This window comes from Phlebotomus papatasi, chromosome 2 (genome assembly GCF_024763615.1).
Source record: "Phlebotomus papatasi isolate M1 chromosome 2, Ppap_2.1, whole genome shotgun sequence".
Taxonomy (NCBI): domain Eukaryota; kingdom Metazoa; phylum Arthropoda; class Insecta; order Diptera; family Psychodidae; genus Phlebotomus; species Phlebotomus papatasi.
Genome location: NC_077223.1, coordinates 91,282,157 through 91,304,651, shown reverse-complemented (window position 1 = coordinate 91,304,651; position 22,495 = coordinate 91,282,157). Strand labels below are relative to the sequence as shown.

Below are 22,495 nucleotides of genomic sequence, written 5' to 3'. Positions count from 1 at the left end.
TTCTTAAATGCAACATCAATGGATTTTTCGTACAGAAAAGAGCACTCTGATCTTCTCTTTACTCCAATCTTAATGCATTTTAAGATTTTGCGATATTACGTACCATTATTCTCCATGTTTTTTCACAGAATTGACATTTCGAAAACCATCCAAAAACGCCCAAAGTGAAGCTTTTTATTTTCAACACTGGCGTTGATGTCGCCTAATCCCCGTAATTTCACTAGACCTCATGAATTTAGAAGATCAACCTGATCCTCCAAATTATGGGCTGATTCGTGAGTGTATCGACACCAATCCTCATTTTTCAGGCTGATCCCTAAGCCGATCGCTGTGTCTATTTTGGGCTTTAGGCGAAATCGAAAAATATAGTGGGACATATTCCACGCGTGATTCCGGCGTGAGTATGAGGGGGGTCATACTCAATAAGTCCACGCAGCTCCTAGCCTATTCTGACGATATTGATACTATGGGACGCAATCCCAGAGCTGTACAAGAGGCCTTCATCCAGATTGAACATGCGGCACGAAATCTGGGGCTACAGATAAATGAAGGCAAAACCTAAGTACATGGTGGCCTCGTCAGCAGCAACTCCGGCAACATCTACGGAGAGCAGCGATCAAATAGGGTTCCCGATGGGGGACTACAACTTTGAAGTTGTCAACTCCTTCGTGTACCTTGGGTCAACAATCACAGCCGACAACAACATCTGAACAGAAGTCCGCGCACGGCTGCTGATAGCCAACAAGGCCTATTTCAGTCTATCAAGAGTTTTCCGGTCCAGAAACTTAAGCATAAAGACTAAGCTACTGCTGTATAGGACTATGATCCTGCCAGTCCTCACGTATTCGTCTGAGACGTGGATCCTCAGCAAACAGAATTGCGAACACTTAGCCGCGTTTAAGAGGAGGATACTACGATGGATTTTTGGCCCCATATGTGAGAAGGGACGATTCCGGAACCTATACAACCATGAGGTGTATCAGCGCTACCGAGAGGTAACTGTCGTCAAGCAAATAAGCTTCAATATGCTCCGGTGGGCTGGTCATCTGGTTCGCAAGGATGAGAACGACCCAGCCTGGAAAGTCTTTAGGGGCGGACTCTATGCTACGAGGAGGCGAGGCCGACCCAGCCTCAGATGGACCGACGGCGTGGACCAGGACGCCAGCTCATTAGGGGTGCGGAATTGGAGAACAGTGGCGCGTAACAGACTCGAGTGGCGACGGGTCCTGAATCAGGCCAAGACCAGTAACTGGTTGTAGCGCCGGATAAGTAAGTAAGTATATATGCAAAACCCAGAATATGTCGCGACGCTGAGGGACACAGGCGTTTGATCGTGTGAAATAACGAGGTGTTGTGCACGAACTGAACCGTAAAGAGCAATGTTAGCTCTGCTCTTTCTCACGTGATTTTACAGGCACTGAGTTCTAAATATTACCAAAGGCATATGCGTTGCCCTCCCGAAGTATAAACTTAAGTGTAAGAACTTACAAAAAAGCCAATATACTTGGTAATTGTGCCCTTTATGGGCATTTGGTGGTGTGAAACACTCAAGGACGGAACACTCAGATACAGAAATACACTTGAGTACTTCCCCAAGGTCCAGGGTACTTATATAAGGGAAACCAGAACCCCTGTAGTTGTTGTATCAATCAGAACTTACTCTTGATCAACTTCACTTGGATTCTCCGGTTGAATTTTGATCTGCCCGATGATGTCCTTGTCCGATGGATTCACATATCGGATTACAATACGATAGACCGATGATTTGAAGACATGAACATCATTCAAAACCTCAGTTTGCAGGTTTGAGAAAACGGCATAAGCCTTCTTACTGAAGCCAGGGAAGATATTCTCGTCGTACTGGAAGCGAACAAACTCATTGTGAGGTCCCCTTCCATCCTCATACTCATACTGGTATTGGAAAAGCGTGGGGAAGAAATGAGTTGTTAATGGTTGATTGCATGTTCTTCCTGTTATCCTAGGATGACACATGCACTGCCCTGTAAGCTTATCGCAAACTCCATTGATCGAACCGCCAATGTCGCAACCGCAATCGTGACAACCGAAGAGATTTCCTGCATGCAAATCAAATGTGCCATCCTTGCAGAGGTTGCAGGTTCGTCCGCCAACTGTAGGTTTGCAATGGCACTGGCCAGTTTTGGTGTCGCAGGTATCCAAAGCTCCAACGGTACCATCAACAAAACAATTACACTCCTCACATCCTTCAGGATTCGACACATTGAGATTCCAGTAAAGCGGTTTGCAGACATCGCAAATTCGACCAGTTACACGCTTCTTGCACTGACACAGTTCTCCAGCTGGAACCGAACCACAGCCAGCAAATTGAGGAATAACTCCAGCAGGATCACAATTGCACTCTTCGCAAGCAGGGAAGTTGTAGAAGCTCTCTTTGCACTGATTGCATGTCTTCCCTTCGAAATTGGGGAAACAGAGGCACTGTCCATCGGCATTGCAGGATATCCCGTCAGATCCATGAATGTCACAGTTGCATCGAAGACATTCTGGGTATTTGTAGTACCCAGCACTGCACGATGAACAGGTCTTTCCGGCAAAGTTCGAAATGCAAGGACACTTTCCTGAGTAATCGCAATAGGGGGACATGCTGCCATGTAGGGAACAGTTGCAGGGAACACAATCTGGATAATTGTAGAAGCCAGGAAGGCACTGATCGCATCGTGGACCTCCGAAACCCTCTCGGCAGATACATACTCCATTCTCTTTATCACACACCTCATCGACCGTTCCTCTGATATCGCAGTCGCAGTCTGCATAACAAAAGTGCTAAAAGATTAGATCAAATCAAACCGATATAATGAATTTAGGTACGTACATAAACAATTTGGGAAGCCAAAGTATCCATTTTTGCAATCATCGCAGCGACTGCCAGCAAAGTTGCTGAGACATGGACACTGACCATCCTCCTGACATACTGAATTCACGGATCCAAGAGGGAAGCACTCGCAAGCTATAAAAATAGAAAAAGCAACCGATAATATAAGATTCACAAAATGTTTAATTTGTTTTAAACATTTCGTTTAAACAACAAACAGAGATGGATAATTCGTCCTTATACGCAAATACCGTTGAATCATTCCTAATAACGATTTTTCAAGGTCAAAGGTTTAAAATGTTCCAGAATGCGTATTTCTCAACCGAATGGTATCATATTTGGGCTCGTTGGAAAGGTTTTGGAATTCCTCACAAGCCTGAATAACTTCCAACAGGTTATGAATCGGTAATGAACCGGTTATGACCCGATAACTAATTTTTATCCGGAATTCAATTGTATTACTTCTAAGGTATTTTGGGCGATCTTTTGAGTGATTTATGAATCGGTTCAAATTGGTTGTGAACCTGTAAACGGCGATAGCTGTCATTTTGATAATCTTCTTCTTCTTCTATTTTATGTAAAACTGTTGGACTCACTCGGGTCCACCAGCCAATTCTTTCACTCAGTTTAACACTTGCAAGGATTCTAAGTGGCAGAAGCTGCCAATTTAGTTTTCAATTTTATTTTTTTATAATGAAGATTATATCATTTCGCCTGGAGGCCTGATTGAATGAGTGCAGAATTTATCTGGCTATTTTTTCGTTATAAATTTTTTAATAAAAATTAAATAGGGTGGAGTAAGAACTTTTGGGCACTTTAAGGTATCATGTGCTCTTAATTTTTATAATCTTTATTTAAATAAAATGAAATTTTGTACAAAGAAACCTTAAAGCCGCAAATTACTGAGAGAAGAAAAATAATGAAAATTCAGTGAATTACTTTGACCGTGAAATGTTCGATGAAAAAGCATTACTCTATGATTCTGATAAAGATGAAAACATCGAATGGTTAGAAATCTTTAGATACAGTAACCAAAGAGATGAAATTTCTGATTCAGACACCAGAAAAGAATTGACTAAAGCTCCGAATGTTAAAATATAAGAAAAAATATCAAAATATTTTGTAAAATCCGATAAATGGCAGCGGCTGCCATTTGGTCCCCCGTGACACTTTTAGTTATAGGATACTGGGGCAAAAAGTCACAAATAGGATATTTTATTTTTTCACAAGCTACCCGAGCACCTCCAAAATTTCTAATTAGCACAGTTTTATAGGAAATTTACCGCTCTACAACTCTGTGAAAGTCATCTTCTTCTATTTGGTAAGGAAATATATTTATCGAGCTGTTTTCTAAAAGGTAATTTTGTGATCATTCTCAAAAATGCTAGGGCAAATAGTATCAGGCATAAGATACTATCACAGTTTGATTCGCTTTATTACGGGATTCCGTAAATTAAAGTAAAATACCGAGATTACATATTTTCATAGGAAATTTATTCTTCTACACATCTACACCTTTGTAAAACACCGTTTTCTATATCTGAGCGAGAAAAGCGTAATTTAAGCTATTTTACAAAAAACACACAAATCGTTTGACCAATGCAAACAACAAGCGGCGAGACATAGCATTGACGTTTCTTTTCACCATGGAACATCAGAAATTGTTTCGGTTTTTGTTACTTTTTGCTCTATACCTTTTGTTACTTTTTACCCCAAGTGGTCGTTTTTAATAAAAGGATTTCTGGAGAAAAGAATCTTTGTAAAATTCTAAAATAGATAGCGGATTCGTATTCAAAGAATATTCAGATAATTTGGGAAATATTCACCAGTGCATCAAATTTAATATAAGTAGCTAATAATTGATATATTCTGCACGGAAAATATTTCAAAAACAGGGACAAAAATTTTGATATTTTTTATTTTCTAAATTCCTTGTTCAAATTCTAAGAAACTTACGACATTGAAGAAGACCTATGGGGGCTATCTATAAAAAAAGTTTAAGTCGCTATCTTATTTATCTTGGAAGATATTGAATTTTAAAATTTTCGATTTGTGACTTTTTGCCCCAGGGTCCCTTTTTGCCTCCCCTAGGGTTCTACGAAGTGTTAGATTTGAAATTTTCTGTTTATCACATGTAGTTCACTTTTTTATTTATTTAATTTTTTTTAATGACTTTTTATTATTATTATTTTGCGTTCACTGTTTTTAAATTATTATATGCTCACTCTTGTTTGTATTTTAAGGTCTCTTTATATGTTTCTTCGCTTACTTTTAATTTCTGAAGGCATTCCGATAAAGTTAAAAATATTCTTTATTATGTGTTTTCAATTAAAAATTTACTTTAAATTCAATTTTTTCGGCGGATCTTGTAAGCTCAGAACTTGCAAAAGCCACCACATTGAGAGGAATCCAAAAAAGTTAAAATAACATTCCGGAAATGTTCATTTTACCCTGTAGCATAGATCCGAAATTGGTGTAAATATTACCCATTTTAGGTGTATTAGGGGTTAAAGTTACTCTTTTTCATATTAATTTTACCCTTGAAAAGGTGTAAAATTAACATTAAAATATGTTGATATATTTTTACGCTTAAAAAGTATTAGTTATGAGAAAAAAAGTTAATCGCAACCTCTATTTTCTCAGTGCAGGAATACTTTTCTTTGAAGGCCGGAAAATAATCAAAAATTCAATGTAAAATGTACTATTTAGATTTCCAAAAACTATGACAGTTTCTCTAAAAAATTGAGGATTAGAATTTCTTGAATTAGAAATGAAAGAATTAGCAGTGGAAAAACTAATGTAGCTTAGTTAGTTTGAATAGGTTAAATGTCCTAATTCAAAACAATTTCCAGACTCTTTAACTTTGACAGAAGATTCAACACATTAAGTTCATATTTTTTCTGAAGAGAATTACATAAATTTGCTCCTTGACCCTTCTAGAATGCTACTGCTTAGTGAACATTCTTTCGATATAATTTGAAAAAAACTTAAATACAAGAAAAATACGCGAGCGTAAAATGCTTCTATTGGAAATAAATTAATCCAAATGGAGACAAGAGAAAGTTGCTAATTGGAGAACAACAGTGTAAGTGAAACAACTACGAAATGCTTCCAAAACCTTTTGTTGAGTTGCTCTTAAGTGCAGAATTTGTTCTTATTCCTGGTCTTTACTCATTTACCATATAAAATAATAAGAAAATCTCTCCAAAAAAATCATATTTCCGGGATTTCCTATTGAAGCATTTGCAGACACTTCAGAAAAATCCTTTTTGTTCACGAAATAAGTAATTATTTTATTTGAAAACTTCACGTACCGTTAACAATAAAGATTAGAATTTAAATTAACTAAAATTAGCCAGAAATATGACATAAATGTTAAACAAAACGAATAAACAACAGTCACCTCATTGTGTTTTTCATTCGTAAACATGGTCGATCGATGAAAAATTCGATGGTGAAAAGGTACACTTTTAATTTTCCTGAGAAATTAACAAATTAAAATTTGTGAATATGAATGGATTTTCGCTTTATTTGGAGCAAAATTAACTAAATAATGAAACTGTGGTATAGAAAATATATAAATATAGAAATTTAGTACTGTATTTATCATGAAAACAATGACGTTTCCATTTGGAGCAGGTTTTGAATTAGCTTAATTTACCCTATGCAATTTTTCTGGGTTTTTTATTTGGTTTTTTCCGCTCCCAAAAATGTCATTTAAAGCGGAACCCCTTGTATTTGTGAATTATAAGGTGTGTGTCTCGGCTTACTGTAAAAATTACCTCTTATTAAAGTTTAATTACGGTATGGATTCTCCGAATTCCCTTATGAAATGTAATATGAGGTCCCTGAAAAATGTAGGAGTTCTCCGGGTTCCCTAAAAAAAAATACACGAGTTCCCCGTGTCCTCCCAGATAAAATATATGGGTTCTCCAGGTTCCCTGAAAAATGTATGGGTTCCCCGTAAGTTTCATAAAAAACTTTATTGTGTTTTTCATTGGAAAACATGATCGATCGATGAAAAATTCTATGATGAAAAGGTACACTTTTAATTTTTCTGAGAAATTAACAAATTAAAATTTGTGAATATGAATGGATTTTCGCTTTATTTGGAGCAAAATTAACTAAATAATGAAACTGAGGTATAGAAAATGTATAAATATAACAATATAGTACTGTATTTATCATGAAAACAATGACGTTTCCATTTAGAGTAGCGAAAAATTTCCATTTGGAGCAGGTTTTGAATTAGCTTAATTTACCCTATGGGTCATATTCTTTTAGCATAGTCCTGAAAAAATCAGCTGCGTGAGCTGCCCCACCCTCCCCTAATTTGAACTTGGTCCACCGGAAATAAAGTAGACTCTCGCTCATTCGGGTCTTTCTCAATCGGGCGAACAATTTTTTTTGACAATTTTCACGTTTTATGAAGCTAATTTGCTCAAATTCGCTGTAGTTCTTCCCATTTAATCGTGATTCTTTATAATTGAGCGCTTTTAGTGGAATTTATAAAGGCTTTGACGCCCAAATTATCGATAAACCGGATGACATTTTGCCCCAAATGCCCAATTGAGAGAGAGTCTACTGTAAGTCAGAAAACAAAAAATAAGGATTTATAAATTATAGATAAATTAGTTTTTTCATCGAAGCAAAATTTTAGAAATACTCACGAGTACATTCGGGGAAATTGTAGTATCCTTCTTTGCATTTCTCGCAGTAGTCCCCATCAAAGTTGGGCTTGCAGGGGCATTTCCCTCCGTGAGGTTCGCATGCATATCCATTGGTTCCGTTGAGATTGCAAGTGCAGGGTTTGCAGTCTGGATAGCCAAAGTGACCGTAGGAGCAAGAATCGCAATTTGGTGGCTGGAATTCTTTTCTGCACTCGCAGCGTCCGCTTTCCTCTTCGCAATTGCCCGTGGAATAGTGATAGTGGCAGTTGCAAGGATGGCAGACATCCGTTTCATTCCAATGCTTGCCATAGGGACGATAGAATTTCTCCTTGCACTTGTTGCAGTTTATGCCCTCAGTGTTGTGTTGGCAATTCTGGCAGACTCCACCACCCTCGTAGTAGCCGTGGATGTCCAGAGAAAGACCCTTGGCGTCCACGTCTTCGTCGTAGATGCAAGAGGATGAGTGTCCGAAACAATTGCATGCTGAAGGATTGAAAAATTGAAAATCATTGAAAATCCCCAAACGAAGTTATTTTTGTTTACATGACATTAATTTACGTGGTGATTAAATAAGTTACAATTAAATTAAATATATATCTGAAGTATTATTATTAAATTTTGAAATTTATAGTGTTTTTCCTTTCAAAAATTTGTTTATATTTTTTCCATAATTGTTGACGATAAGAAAATTTAGTTATTCAAAAAGGATCGTGTTAAGACGTCAAGCGATCACAGAACTCCTTCTGCCCGAATAATTCGTAAGCCCGGCTAGCTCAGTCGGTAGAGCATGAGACTCTTAATCTCAGGGTCGTGGGTTCGAGCCCCACGTTGGGCGAACTTTTGTTTTCTGTTTTTTTTTTCTTTTTAAAATTTTGTTTTCTAGATTTTAAGCGAACCCGGATGCAAAATCTAAGACTGAAAAATAATAAGAATGGAAAGGCGAAATCTTTCTCTTCTACATTTTTTTTAGCACATGCCTGTTCTCAAGTGCTTCTACATAGTCGACTTTTCTTTGTGATGGTTTTTGAAATGAATGTTTGATGCGGTTTGGAATACGACGAAGACTGACTGAACAAAATTGTTGAAACAGGAATCAATACAAAGAAGAGTCGATAATGTAGAAGTACTTGGGAACAGTCATGTGCTAAAAAAAAAATGTACAAGAGAAAGATTTTCCCTTTTTATTTGTCATTGGAATAGCATCATTTTCCCAATGAAAAATGAAAAGAGAAATTTTTTCTCTTTTTTTAGCACATGGCTATTCCCAAGTGTTTCTACATAATCGACTTATCTTGTGTCGGCCTCTGTCAAGAATGTTTGGTAGTTTTAGGACACAGCGATGACTGGGGAAAATGGTCAAGACAGGAACCAACATAAAGAAAAGTCGATAATGCAGAAGCACTTTAGAGCAGTCATGTGCTAAATAGCACCATTAAGCAATAGGAAGCCGTTTACACTTAATATGTTTCCTTTGTCACACAAATATATGACATTTTGCCTCAATTAGACGCCCCAGAGAGTTGCCTTATGACTTTTCTGTACCATTCCAGCCAATTTGCCATCGGAAATGCAACTAATATAACCAGGGGCCTCTCTACATTTAATTTTTCCGTATGTTTTTGCATAGAGGCACTGAAGGCTATTGGCAAGTTTTTTCCTAAAGAGAATTGACTTATCAGTCTGATATATTTCGAAATTGTGCATTAAGAGTTATCTAAAAATAGATATTTCATAATGTTCGCCGAAATAGTATAAGAACTACAGTAGACTCTCACTCAATCGGGCGAAAAATTTTGTTGACAATTTTCACGTTTAATTATGAAGCTAATTTGCTCAAATTCGCTGTAGTTCTTCCTATTTTATCGTGATTCTTTATAATTGAGCGCTTTTTGTGGAATTTACAAAGGCTTTGACACCCAAATCTATCGATAAACCGTATGACATTTCGCCCCATATTCCCGATTGAGAGAGAGTCTACTGTACGAGCAAATTTGTTCAAGTTGTGGTGCAATATCTGCAAAATTTTTACAAGGAAAACTGAAAAATAGCTTCACTTTTTGTTGGGCTTGATGGGCCCCTGAATATAACCCTATTACCTGGCGTGTTCTGCTTAGATAATTCTTTGCGACTTTCTCTCCCGAAGTATACATTTAAGTGTTGATTTCTTTGTAATAATTCAATTGAGAAAACTTTCCATGTAACCTTGTATGGAACCCTTTACTTCGATGACAGAAGTGATACTTTAATGAATGCTTATTTTCTCATAAGAATGCAATGATTCTTATAGGAATCATGTATATGATTTTTTTTCGAATATTTGGAGATTGGATCCCATCAATCAGGAAGCAAAGATCAAGGAGTGACTAAGTGGATATTTGAGTAAATAGTGAATGGCAAAATCACTAAATCGTGTGATTTCTTTCCCAGATATCGCAAGACCTCACTATTTCTTTATAAAAATCGGACAATTTTTCGAATAGCAAGCGTAAAATCGTGCGGTTCTGCACAGAAATTACAATATCGCGCGTTTGATCCCGGGATTGTAGTTTGAACGAACTGTAAGTCACTTGCTTGAAGACACTTATTAATATTAAAGAAGCTTAGAAATTATTGTGTAAAAAATGCGAATATCGAGAATTGTCAATAATAACGATATAACCTTTCAGTTCCGGTCAAAATTCCGAAGACCAAAACTACAAAAACCCAAAATCCTGATAACAGAAAATTCCGAATGGTCAGAGATCCTGAAAGGAACGAAATTATAGGAAGGGTAATGTGTGGAATATTTTTTTCCAAAACACAGAAATTTTTGCCTTTGCCTTCAGGAATCGCTCGTAAAATCGTGGGAGTAGCTATAACACTTTTAAAAATGAGGAATTCTAGCATTCGGAATTTCTGCTTTAAGAATTTTGGCATTCAGGTTTTTGACCTTTGGAATTTTGTCTTTTTGGGATTTTTCTTCGATATTTTGGCTATTCGGAATTTAGGCTTTCAGAATTTTCGTCTTTCGAGTTTTTGGCCACTCGTAATTTCTGCTTTCGGGATTTTGGTTTTTCAGGATTTTGTCTTTTCGGAGTTTTGGTTTTTCAGGATTTCTGCTTTCGGGAATTTGGTCTTTCGGGATTGTGGCTTTCTGGGATTTCATCTTTTCGGAATTTGGCCCTTTCGAGATTTTGGCTTTTCGAGATTTTGGCTTTTTGGGATTTTGGCCTTTTGGGATCTTTTCTACTCGACATTTTGGCCTTTCGAGATTTCGTCTTTTTGGGATTTTGTCTTTTCGAGATTTTAGTTTTCCGGGATTTCGTCTTTTCGAGATTTTGATCTTTCGGGATTGTGACTTTTCGGAACTTTGGCTTTTCAGGATATTTCTTTTCGGGATTTTGGCTTTCGGAGTTTTGGCTTTTAGGATTTTGGTCTTGCGGAATTTTGGCTTTTCGGGATTTTCTTTTCGGGGTTTTGGATTTCGTAATTTTGGCTTTTAGGATTTTGGTCTTGCGGGATTTTGGCTTTTCGTGATTTTCTTTGCGGAGTTTTGGCTTTCGGAGTTTTGGCTTTTAGGATTTTGGTCTTGCGGAATTTTGGCTTTTCGGGATTTTCTTTTCGGGGTTTTGGATTTCGGAGTTTTGGCTTTTAGGATTTTGGTCTTGCAGGATTTTGGCTTTTCGGGATTTTCTTTTCGGGGTTTTGGTCTTGCGGAATTTTGGCTTTTCAAGATTTTTGCCTTTCGTGATTTTGACATTTCACGATTTTAGTCTTTCGAGATTTCGTCTTTTCTGGATTTTGGGATTTGGTATTTTGTCCTTTCGGGATTTTGCCTTTTTGGGATTTTGTCTTTTCGAAATTTTGGCTTTTGGAATTTTTATCTTGCGGGATTGTGGCTTTCGGGATTCAGACCAGGGCCCGTAACCGTTTTAAGAAAACACAATTTAACGATTTTAAAAATATCAACAATAAAAAACAATAATAACAATAAACGATTACTAATTCGATTCTTGTGGATGATTACAAACTAATGTCCTGGGACGTTTTCTTTACAGGAGCTTAATTGATCGGTGTTAATATATTATTAGTTACAAAATGATAAAATTGATTTGCTGGATATCATGGTCTGGAAGGAGTTAAATATGAAATCGATAATTCAGTTCAATTTTAAGAAAACTTACGTTCGCAATGGAAAGGACGAGCATTGGTGTTTTGACGCCATTTCTTCTGCTCATATCCTGGACAGCATTCATTGCAGTGGATTCCACACGTATCATGGCGACACTGACAAGCCAGGACCCTATTAGGACTGGAGGGATCCAAAATGTGGCAAGTATCTGCGTGTCCGTTGCACATGCATCGTCCTCCAATTGAGATATCTTTGATGGAGTAGAAATATCGACGAGTTACTGTTGGATCTTGCCTTGCGACAGACATCAAGTGTCCCAGGAGATTCTTAGTCCTCAGCAGCCTGATCCTGACATTAGTAGCTCGAGTCCATTCTTGCAGAATCGTGGAATTGAAGTAATTGTTGGCAGAAGGACGATTATTCAGCAGAGTTACTGGGATCTAGAGCAATTAAAATTCTTTATATCAAAATGGTACTCTTTAGGAAAGGAAACGCTACCTCTCCATTTTCCAATGGCACAATCTTCGAATACTCCGTTGTGCAAATGACATCATCATCCTGAGTAATGGGCTTAAGGCTGTCCCTCCCGAAATATGTCTCACAATCTGCCGGAGTGTCCGAAAAGTGCTGCCAGGGTTTCCATGTCTTTCCATAATCTGTGGACTTTTCCAGTGTCCACAGACCCGGACGAGGAGAATTGCCCATTCGGATGAATAAATATGCCACATGAAATTCCTAAACATCAAGGAAAAATCATCATTGAGAAGGCGACTTTATCAATTCAAAGGCGCGATGAATGAACTTAAAAACTTGTTGAAACCGCGATAAGATGCTTCCGTTTCTTCCCATTTGTCTTTAACTGGCTAAAAAAAATCCCAGCTCATGAAGAGAATTGTATGTACACATAAGATCGCCCCAGAGAATAATTATATCAAAAAGGAAGCGGAGAAGATTAAAATTGCTGAATAAAATTGTCTGGGCAGAGATGAAATTGGAGAATTCTAACAGAGGCTTCTTGTGCGGGAAAATGTGATTATTTTACAGAAATTTTCAGTGAAAATAAATCTGAAGTCATGGGTTGTGCTGAAGAGCACATGTTGCCTTTACCTCCAAATTACTCGGACAAATATTTAGTCAGTTTCGAAGTATGTTCAATGTAAAGTAAACCGATTATCACACACGAGCTTCTTCTCTTGCACTTAACACAGAGGATTTTCATTTAAAAATCTTTCGCAGAAAGAATTTATTTGAATAGACAATGCTTGAGTTGAAACTCTTGCGGTTTTTATTCTATCAACGCAGAAAAATGATATAATATTTAACTCTTTCGTCTCTTTTGGGACTATGGGTATCCAAAGAAGCATATGAATATTCTATGAAAAACAATGTTTTTTAATTATTCAGAGTTAATAAAAATCCGATTCTTGTGGATGATTACAAACTATAAGGATGTCCAAATGTAAGATATTTTTTGTAGGACCTCAATTAATTCCTGAGCTTAGATATTTTTGATTAAAAAATGGTGAAATTGGCTTGATGCTTATGCTGCGGTCCGGAAAGAGTTAACTGGGTTTAAATTTTCTTTTAATTGTTCATTAGGAAACTTTCTTATTTTTAGCCATCTTTACATTTAATGTTAAGTGAAGAAATATATGTATACAATTTAGCACTGTCATTAGAATAACTGTGCCAAATTTCGGCCAGCTTGCAATATCGGACACTTATTTTTTTCTAAAAATTCCATATTTTTTAATATAAACATTTTAAAGGTTACATGATACCAAAAAACGAAAGAAAGTTGCGTCCATGAACAAGATGCTGTAAAAAAAAACCCTTAGAAAGGTTCCAAAATGGCAAGAGATTACAAAAAACTTGGTGTACGATATAGCACACAAAGAAAATATCAACGTTTTAATCAGTTTTAAAAGCACTGAAAATAATTTTACACAAAACAAATATGGTTAACTACTTTTTAGTTCCGAGCAACATTCTTTAAAAATAAAATAACCAAAAATTTCAATTTGAAAGACTTTGGGTCTTTGTCCGAAATTAGGTGCAGTTCTCTGGTGTTTGAATTTTCAAAATTTAATTATTATAATTATAATAATTAACCCACCTAACTAACGTAAATGTGTCTATATCTAGACACAATTACGACTTAAGCCGAGAAACGGCTTAATGAAATTGTAATCAAAATATAGTTCAGATTACATTTCCATTCGTATCTGACTAATCTGTCTCTCAGCTTAAGCCGAGAAACGGCTTAGTTGGTGCACTGAGAAAGAAAAAAGTCTGCGATTAACTTTTTTTCGTCATAACTTTAACACTTTTTGGGTGTAAAAATATATCAACTTTTTTTTAATGGTAATTTTACACCTTTTAAGGGTAAAATCAACATGAAAGAAGGGTAACTTTAACCCATAATACACGAAAAAAGGGTAATATTTACACCATGTTCGGATCAATACTGCAGGGTAAAATTAACATTTCCGGAATGTTATTTTAACTTTTTCGGATTTCTCTCAGTGTACATCTTAAGTTATAAAGTTTTGTTTAAAACGTAATGCTCTAGACACATTTACGACTTAAGCCGAGAAACGGCTTAATAAAACTGTAATCGTAATATTGTTCAGATTATATGTCCATCAGTTTCTAACTAATCTGTCTCTCAGCTTAAGCCGAGAAACGGCTTAGTTGGTGGGAAACTGATGGGAATTTAATCAAATCATTATTTTGTTTTAATTATGTTAAGTCGTCTCTCAGTTTAAGTCGTAAGTGTCTCTACACTGAGAAAAAAGAGGATGCGATTAACTTTTTTTCCTCATAATTTTAACACTTTTTAGGTGTAAAAATATATCAATATTTTTAATGTTAATTTTGCACCTTTTTAAGGGTAAAATTAACATGAAAAAGGGTAACTTTAACCCACAATACACCTAAAAAGGATAATATTTACACCGATTTCGGATCAATACTGCAGGATAACATTAACATTTCCGGAATGTTATTTTAACTTCTTCGGAATTCTCTCAGTGTAAGACATAACGTAACATTTACCAAAGTACAAAATATTAAAACAAATAATAAACCAAAAAAAAAGATATAAATAATTTTAAAATGAAAAATAAAACAGGAATAATATTATATTAAGTACAAGTATTTCTAAATTTAAACCCAAAGTTGAAGCCTAATTTTTCCGGAGAGTATAAAAATTCACTTCTGTAAAAAAGAGAATATTTTCTTTTAATAAAAACTCAGCAATTGAGCTAGTTTCTTCAAGTCCGACAAAAAATCGCTGATTAGCGCGACTTATCAGCAATTTGAGATACTTTGCATAAGCGACACTTGAAAAATTCTCTGTCATTATCATCTTCTCTAACATAGAAGCAATTTAAATGAAATTTCATGGATATATTCAAGAGTTTGGCTGAGTAAGAGTACCAAACATTGCAAGAAGATGTTGCTTATCTTGCATTTTTCCTCTCCTTCCGACACATTGGCCTCCCTTGAACATGTTCCATGAGCCACATGTGAGGAGGGTTTTAATTCTCAAATTCCTCTTTTTTAACTCTCTCTCTGATGTATAAACAGAGTGTTCAACATGTGTCTCCTGCCCCGGCACAATAAGCCAGAAAACTTGATGAGGAAGCAGTGCTTGGGGCTTAAAATAGCTCCGTGTAAGAAAATCCATAAACACAAAATGTGTAGAAATCACATCCAGTGCCTCCGTATGTTTGTCTTTCTCGTGAGATCATCCGCTTGTATGATCTCTTATGCAATAGCAAATATAACTTTGTTGTTGACTTACTTGGCCAAAATCGATGGTCAGATTCACTTCGTTGTACTTCATCCCTCGCGAAAGAGGAGGACTCTGCCACCAGTTTTCCTTTCCATCGATGGCATAAGCCGGAGGATGGGATTTCTCAGGGTTTGTGGGATCACAGTAGTCACAAACCTGCAAAAAAAACACACACAGAAAAAGAGGAAGGGGTTTGAGGCTAGAAATTGAGATTTGGGACAGAGTATGAGTTCACCCTAGGTCAATAGCTCCGAGATTCTCTTATCTCTTCGACAGTGTCTATAGCTGGTCATAAAACATAAAGCATCCGGCAAGACTATTGCTCTGTTCTTAAGCATTTCCTCTCTTTTGAATTATTTAGTACAACTTTGTTAATTAATTGGTGGTTTCTTTAGATTTTCTGGGGTAAAGAATTTAGTAAACTTTCTCTCTGCACTGAACTTGTAATAAAAAATTGACTTAGAAACTGCAATCATTAAACATTTCAAAATAATCTTAAATTCCATGTATTTTCCAGTAATACACTCTGAAAAATCATTTTTTGGACATGTGCATTTTTTTTTTTAAATTTTCTTGAAAATAGAGTTTTAGTAACTCTAGAGATAATGGTAAAAACATCAAGAATTTTATTTTACAATTTCTTCTGAGAAGCAGAGATTCTTTGTAGAAAATAATTTACTATTAAAACTCCTTTAAGATGAATAAAATGATTAATAAAAGAAAATAAAATTCAGATCAATCACGTCATCAAAAACGTTAATCATGATAAATTAATTTTACTCTTATACTTAAAGATTATTTCAAAACTTAAGAATATCTCAGTCACTAAAAAGCACGAAAGTTTTGCATCAAAACTTACAGAATTTCACGATAAATTAGTACTTTTTATGTTATTAATACGCAAAAAATGTCACAAAATTGTACGTAAATTGTTGTGAATTCCCATTACGGTTTACGTAATGTTTGTAAATCATATATTTCACTAAAGAGTTCGTTAAAGTTTGTAATTTGTACATTTTTACATATATTGCTCGTAAGATGATCACTTGACGAGCATTGTTTGTTCTTCTACATACATTTGTTCTTCCATTTGTGTTTGTCTCGGAAAACTTTACGAACAAATAACAAAATTTTACGAACACTTTCCTGTGTGTTTGCGAACATTTACTAACAAATGTTTGTAAAAGAACGAAAAATAATCGTCAAGTGATCATGCTACGAAGGGTCCCGGTCAAAATTCCGAAAGCCAAAATCCCGAAATCCTTAAAGCCAAACTCTTCAGAGCCAAAATCACAAAAGCCAAAATTTCGAAAAGGCAAAATCACGAAAGCCAAATTGGCTATTCGGTATTTTGGCTTCCAGGATTTCGACCTTTTCGGGATTTTGGCTTTTCGAGGTTTTGGCTTTCGGGATTTTGGCTGCCTCCCCGCTTACGAACAATAGCAATAAAATACAAACTTTTACAAACTTTGTAGTGGGTTATACGAATTACGAGACGTGCATTTCCTATATTCTCAGTAGCAATTTACTGACATTCTAATAATAATTTTACGAAATATTTATTTCTGTATAAAGATCTAAACCTTATTTATCAACCCTTATAAAATATATATTGTCTAACTCGTCTGTGTTTTTTCCCAATTAAAATATTTCTAAATCTCTTAAACTGAGTACGTTTTATAACTTTAGTTTAAGATCACAAATTCCTGAGCGCAACTAAATATTTTAGAACACAGATTTGCCCCACAATTCTGAGATAACATTTTAAGCCTTGAATCCTAAAAATGTCCTACAAAAGGTAATTCATATCCTTCGCTTAAGATTTTTAAATCTAAAGTATCAAGTATCAAACTTAAATCGTTTGAAATTTTCAAGGTCTTTTTTTCAATTAGCTAAGTGTTTGATTTTTTTAAACTTATATACTGTAGGCAAAAACAAATTAGACTAAAATTGACGGAAAGTGTCCCGTTTTAGAATTACAAAGTGGCAAATTTTAACCATTGCTCTTCTTTCTATTTTCGCTCTCCGTATTTGAACGTATTGGAACGTATTTGATTAGCGCGTTCATGCGCAGAGCATTTTCCCAAATAGAAAATATATGGTTAATAAAATTTTTAATAAAATGCAAGAGAAAGACTGTTAAAAATTATTTCAGTTATACAGATAACTAGGATAAAAGTTGCTAAAAATGTAGGTCTTCTGACTCAATGAGTCTAACATTTTGTACTTCAATATCTCTGATACAAACTTTACTAATCCTAGAGAATTCTTGGCCACTTAAAAGCCTTACATTTTCTTTTAATGAAGAATGAAATTGGTTCAATAGAATTGGGGCTATCTAATAGAAAAAAACCAACAAATACTATTTTGTATGAATCACAGGCGGTAAAAATTCAAATTTAAATAATAGACCTAAATATTATCGGGTATTTTGTTTTTTATTTTATTTCTTTTAGCTTTTATTGGAAGTTTCTAAAGTTATTTTAAGTCAAGGTCTATGAAACTGCTTATTATTGGGAATTTAGATTGTATTATTTGTTGTATAGATTGTCTTTTAAAAAATGGAAATATTAGGGGAATTTTTTCTCTCTTCGAACGTTCATGCCGTCGAATAATGTGAATTTTCTTTTAGTTTTCCTAAGAGACTTACACATTTCCGTTAAATATTAGTTGGCTTACCATCAATTGATGATAATTCTGTGATAGTTTATTATAAATCTCTTACGAAAAACAAAAGAAATTCACATTATTCGAATGCATGACCATTCGAAGGGAGAGCACTTCCCCTAATAATTATAAACATCATAAAGATCATGTTTTTTTATTTATTTCAATTTTCTCATGCTCAAATTAAATAATTCAAATAGTCAACAAACGCTCTTTAAATTAAAATCGTCTTTGAACTCACAAAACGCCGTGGGTGTTGATTTAACCCCATCCCTTCATTTTTACTTTATGCACAATTTTCTCGGAGTGTACTTCTTCAGGAAAAGAGATAAACTGATTATTTTCTCACTATTTAATAGGAATCTCACTAAAAATTCCTGAAACTTGAGCCTTTTAAATCAAAATTTTAAGTCGAAACCACTCACTTGTCCTTGAATGAGAGAGTAGTAATTATGATCATTTTCCGTGTTAGCTCCCACCAATTTACAGTAGAGTTCAGGACCGTCTGTATCCACTCCACAAGTAGCTGTGGCATGGATCTTTCGTCCTTCGGCCAAATTGAAGTACGGAGGAGTGAGTTCTGCAGTCTGGGAGATCGTGGGCAAAAGAGCCACGATCACCAGGGAAAGGATCACTCGGCCGCGGACTCCCATTCCTTAGCAATGAGATCACTCGGCCCTAAAGAGCCACCCTGTGGATCAATTAAACTTAGCACTAATTCCTAAATCACGTTTGGAAATGCTAAATCACTAACCGAAATGGATTGATCTCTCCAAGAGAGAAAGAACTTTGCTTGAGACACCCAAATCACAGAGTTCGATTTCTAGGAACTGGCCAACATACAAAAAGATCACTGAGGGCGTTTTCAATTCTTTCTTCTTTTTTTTTCTGGTCACTTCAGAGGGAACAGCACTTTTTGCTTCTTCTACCCATCCATTCAGGATGGTCTTCGGCAGACGACTGAAGCGAGAATGGGAATATTTGGGCGCTGAAGCCCGAGAGTTTGGGCCGAAGGCACGATTAGCTGAGATTCTCTGCCATCCCCGAGAAGATGCAGGGCAAATACATATTCACGCACAGCCTCAGATGCGTCCACATGCATTTTCTTGGGATACTTTGTATCTTCTTCATCTCTCCTTCCTTTCATTCTTCCCATTCTTCAATGAATCTCTCAACTGGTAATTCCTGCCTCTTTCTCAAAGTATCTCCCATCTCATATAGACTTATCAAAATACTGCCACTTCTTCATTTTTGCTTCTTCTCCTTCTGACTGGAAATGTATGCTACAGGGATTTCTGTTTAAAATTCACTCTCTGGCACAGTTTTCTTTATATGGCAAAGTCAAGTCCATTAAATTACTAATTTCAAATTAAAATCTTCCGAAAACAAATTATGATGAATGAATTAATAACGAATGAATTATGATGAAGTAAAAATTATGTATACAAACAAGGAATAGATAACTACCGCTCATGGTTCACTAGAGTGCCAATCCGGTGATCTCTCGCAAAGATTGTGCCGATCTACCGATTTTTGACTCGACATCGGCGTCGATTTGCCTATCACCGATCACGGTTTACCTTGAGAGCTACTTATTCACCTCTTGTGGTATAACTGTGCAACTATCAGTTCACTTGAGTACATATCTGCCGATCTTTTGCAAGGATTGTACTGATCTGCCGATTTCTTAGCAAAATAGTAACGTTCTGTCAATCTTTAACTCCAGATCGGCGACGATCTGCCGATCGCCACTAGCAGTTTACTTTGAAACCTACTTATTCACGCTTTGGGTACAAATTACTTTATTTAACTACACTAGTACCCCTAAAACCAATCCAAAAACATTTATAAACTAATCCTCAATCTAAATAATATCTAACTGTTCTTAGGAAATAATTATATATTCAGGGGGGTGACATTAGCCCTGAAAAATGCGACCAGTTTTAGTCTAAAATTTTCTCTGTTTTCGTACACATTTCACAAGATATCTCCGAAACTACTTAGGTTGCCAATTTGGGGTTTTCGGTTGCCTCTTCATTATTAAATTGGCTTTTATTTTGTATTTGTATTTTTTGCTATTTCATTCCACAATGACAGAAAATACCAGCGCACAATAACTTTTGTTTGCAAACATGTTTTCAAAATTTCCTATGAGAGAGAGCGAGATGACTAGATCTAGATCTCACTCACTCTCATTAAAATGTCAAAAACATGTTTACAAAACAAAAGTTATTGTGCGTTGGCCAAAAACGCTGAATAAACTCAAAAGTTTTTTCGGCACGCTAGAAACATATGGGAAACATAGGAAACGTCATGCCCCTGGATATAATAATACTTATTCATTGTCGCTAAAATTTAAAAAAAAATGCCTATATTTTAGCAAAAATGGGTATTAACTTAAGCAATTTAAGAGCATAGCCTGGTCATTCTAAGCTAAAGTTTTAATCAGCTATTTAATTTTTTTAATGAAATTCCGAATTTAGTTGTTTACATCTAACTGTTGTAGTATGAGTTTTCTTTTATTTTCGGATTTTCACAAATCTTTAAAACAAAAATTTACTCCTTGGTGGTCAATTGACGAACATTGTTGTGAGAAAAAATTAGCAATTGAAAAATTCGTGAGCAAACTAAACACGATCGTAAAGGGTGACTCATTCACAATTTTTCTGACTGGGTTTCTGATTTTTCGAGTTTTTCAACGCAAGTTTCGGGTTTATTTAGATTTTCCGAAGCAAATTTTGAGTTTTCCGACGCTTTTTTTTTAATTTCCCGGGTTTCCCGAATCATTATTTGTTTTTTTGGGTTCCTCAGATAATTATTTGGGTTTCTCAAGTGTTCCTCAAATCAATTTTTGTTTTTTTGATTTCTGCGAAACATTTTTTAGGTTTCTCGAAGCGAGTTTTGAGCTATTTTAGTATTCTCGAAGGATTTTTTGATGTTCTGGGATTTTCCGAAGAAATTTTTGGATTTCACAGCGTTTTCGAATCTTTTTTTTAAGTTTCCAGAGTTTCCCAAAGCAATTTTTGAGTTTCTCAATATCTCCGAAATATTTGTTTGAGTTTCTGGAGGTTTTCGAAGAAATTTTTGGATTTTTCGGAATTCTCGACCCATTTTTCTGTTAATTTTTGACTTTCCCGGGTTTGCCGAAGCAGCTTTTAGATTTTTCGGGTGTCTGAAGAAACTTTTGAGTTTCTCGAAATTATCCGAAGCAATTTTTGCGTTCCTCATGGTTCCCGAAGCAGCTTATGAGCTTCTCGGATTTATCCAAAATAAATTTTTGAGTTTCTCAGTATTCTAGATTAAGTTTCAGAATTTCTCGGAATTCTCTAATTATTTTTTGAGTTTCTAGAGGTTTCGAAAGCATTTTTTGAACTTCTCTGTTTTCTCGAAACAATTTTTGAATTTCTAGAGATTACCCGAAGCAATTTTTAAGTTTTTCGGGTTACTCTAATCATTTTTAACTGTCTAAAGTAATTTTTTGAGTTCTTCGGGTTTCGCGAAGCAATTTTTCGCTTTTTAGCGATTATCAAAAGCAAGTTTTGGGGTTTTCGGGGTTCGCGATAAAAATTTTGAGTTTCTCAGTATTCTAGATTCCATTTCAGAATTTCTCGGAGTTCTCTTAATCACTTTTTGAGTTTCTAGAGTTTTCTAAAACAATTTTTGAGTTTTTTTCGGTTTTCTCGAAGCAATTTTCGTATTTCTCGGGATTATCAAGAATAATTTTTAAGTTTTTCGATTTTTCTTAAATATAAATTTAAATTTTAAATTTAAATTTAAAAAATCTAACCATTTTTGAGTTTCTAGTAATTACTAAAGCATTTTCTGAGTTTCTTCGGGTTTCACGAAGCAATTTTTCAGTTTTTAGCGATTATCCAAAGCATTTTTTGGGTTTTTCGGAGTTCCCGAAGCAATTTTTAGTTTCTCGGGTTCTCAAAGCATTTTTTTGAGTTTCTGAAGATTAACCGAAGCAATTTTTAAGTTTTTCGGGGTCGCTAGAATGTCATTTTTTGAATGTCTAGAAATTTCTAAAGCAATTTTTAGGTATCTCAGGGTTCTCAAAGCATTTCTCAAGTTTATCGGGTTTCGCTATACAATTTTTAGATTTCTCTGGATTTATACAATGCAATTTTTGGGTTAATCTGTTCCTGCGAAGAATTTTTTTTTGTTTTCTCTAGCTTCGTGAAGCATTTTCTTTTTTAAATTTTGGATTTCATGAACAGTTTTTTGGGCTTTTGTCAAGGACTTTTTAATATGAGCCACCTCTTGGTTCAAAATGAATGCAATATTGCCCAAAAGCACAGCTAAGGAGTGACAATAGTAGACTGGATTTCCCAGAATCGCCACTTAAAATTTCTCCATAAGAAATAAATTAAAACAGTGCTCTTCTACAATATTGT

General features: G+C 35.4%; 1 protein-coding gene and 1 non-coding gene across 2 annotated transcripts in view; one reads left to right on the top strand and one right to left on the bottom strand.

Annotated features, from left to right (window-relative positions):
* LOC129802380 (laminin subunit alpha) overlaps positions 1-20,123 on the bottom strand; it is a 32,828-nt gene extending 12,705 nt beyond the window's left edge. Inside the window, exons 1-8 of the mRNA XM_055848142.1 lie at positions 18,853-20,123; positions 18,524-18,789; positions 15,441-15,587; positions 12,131-12,367; positions 11,685-12,072; positions 7,522-8,004; positions 2,852-2,986; positions 1,661-2,786 (exon numbers count right to left, since the gene is read on the bottom strand). Coding sequence (XP_055704117.1) covers positions 1,661-2,786; positions 2,852-2,986; positions 7,522-8,004; positions 11,685-12,072; positions 12,131-12,367; positions 15,441-15,587; positions 18,524-18,751 — 2,744 coding nt within the window. The 5' untranslated portion in view covers positions 18,752-18,789; positions 18,853-20,123. The remainder of the gene's footprint in view (positions 1-1,660; positions 2,787-2,851; positions 2,987-7,521; positions 8,005-11,684; positions 12,073-12,130; positions 12,368-15,440; positions 15,588-18,523; positions 18,790-18,852) is intronic.
* On the top strand, positions 8,284-8,356 carry Trnak-cuu (transfer RNA lysine (anticodon CUU)). The gene has a single exon. It is a non-coding gene; the product is annotated as a tRNA-Lys (tRNA).
* Positions 20,124-22,495: the final 2,372 nt, after the last annotated feature.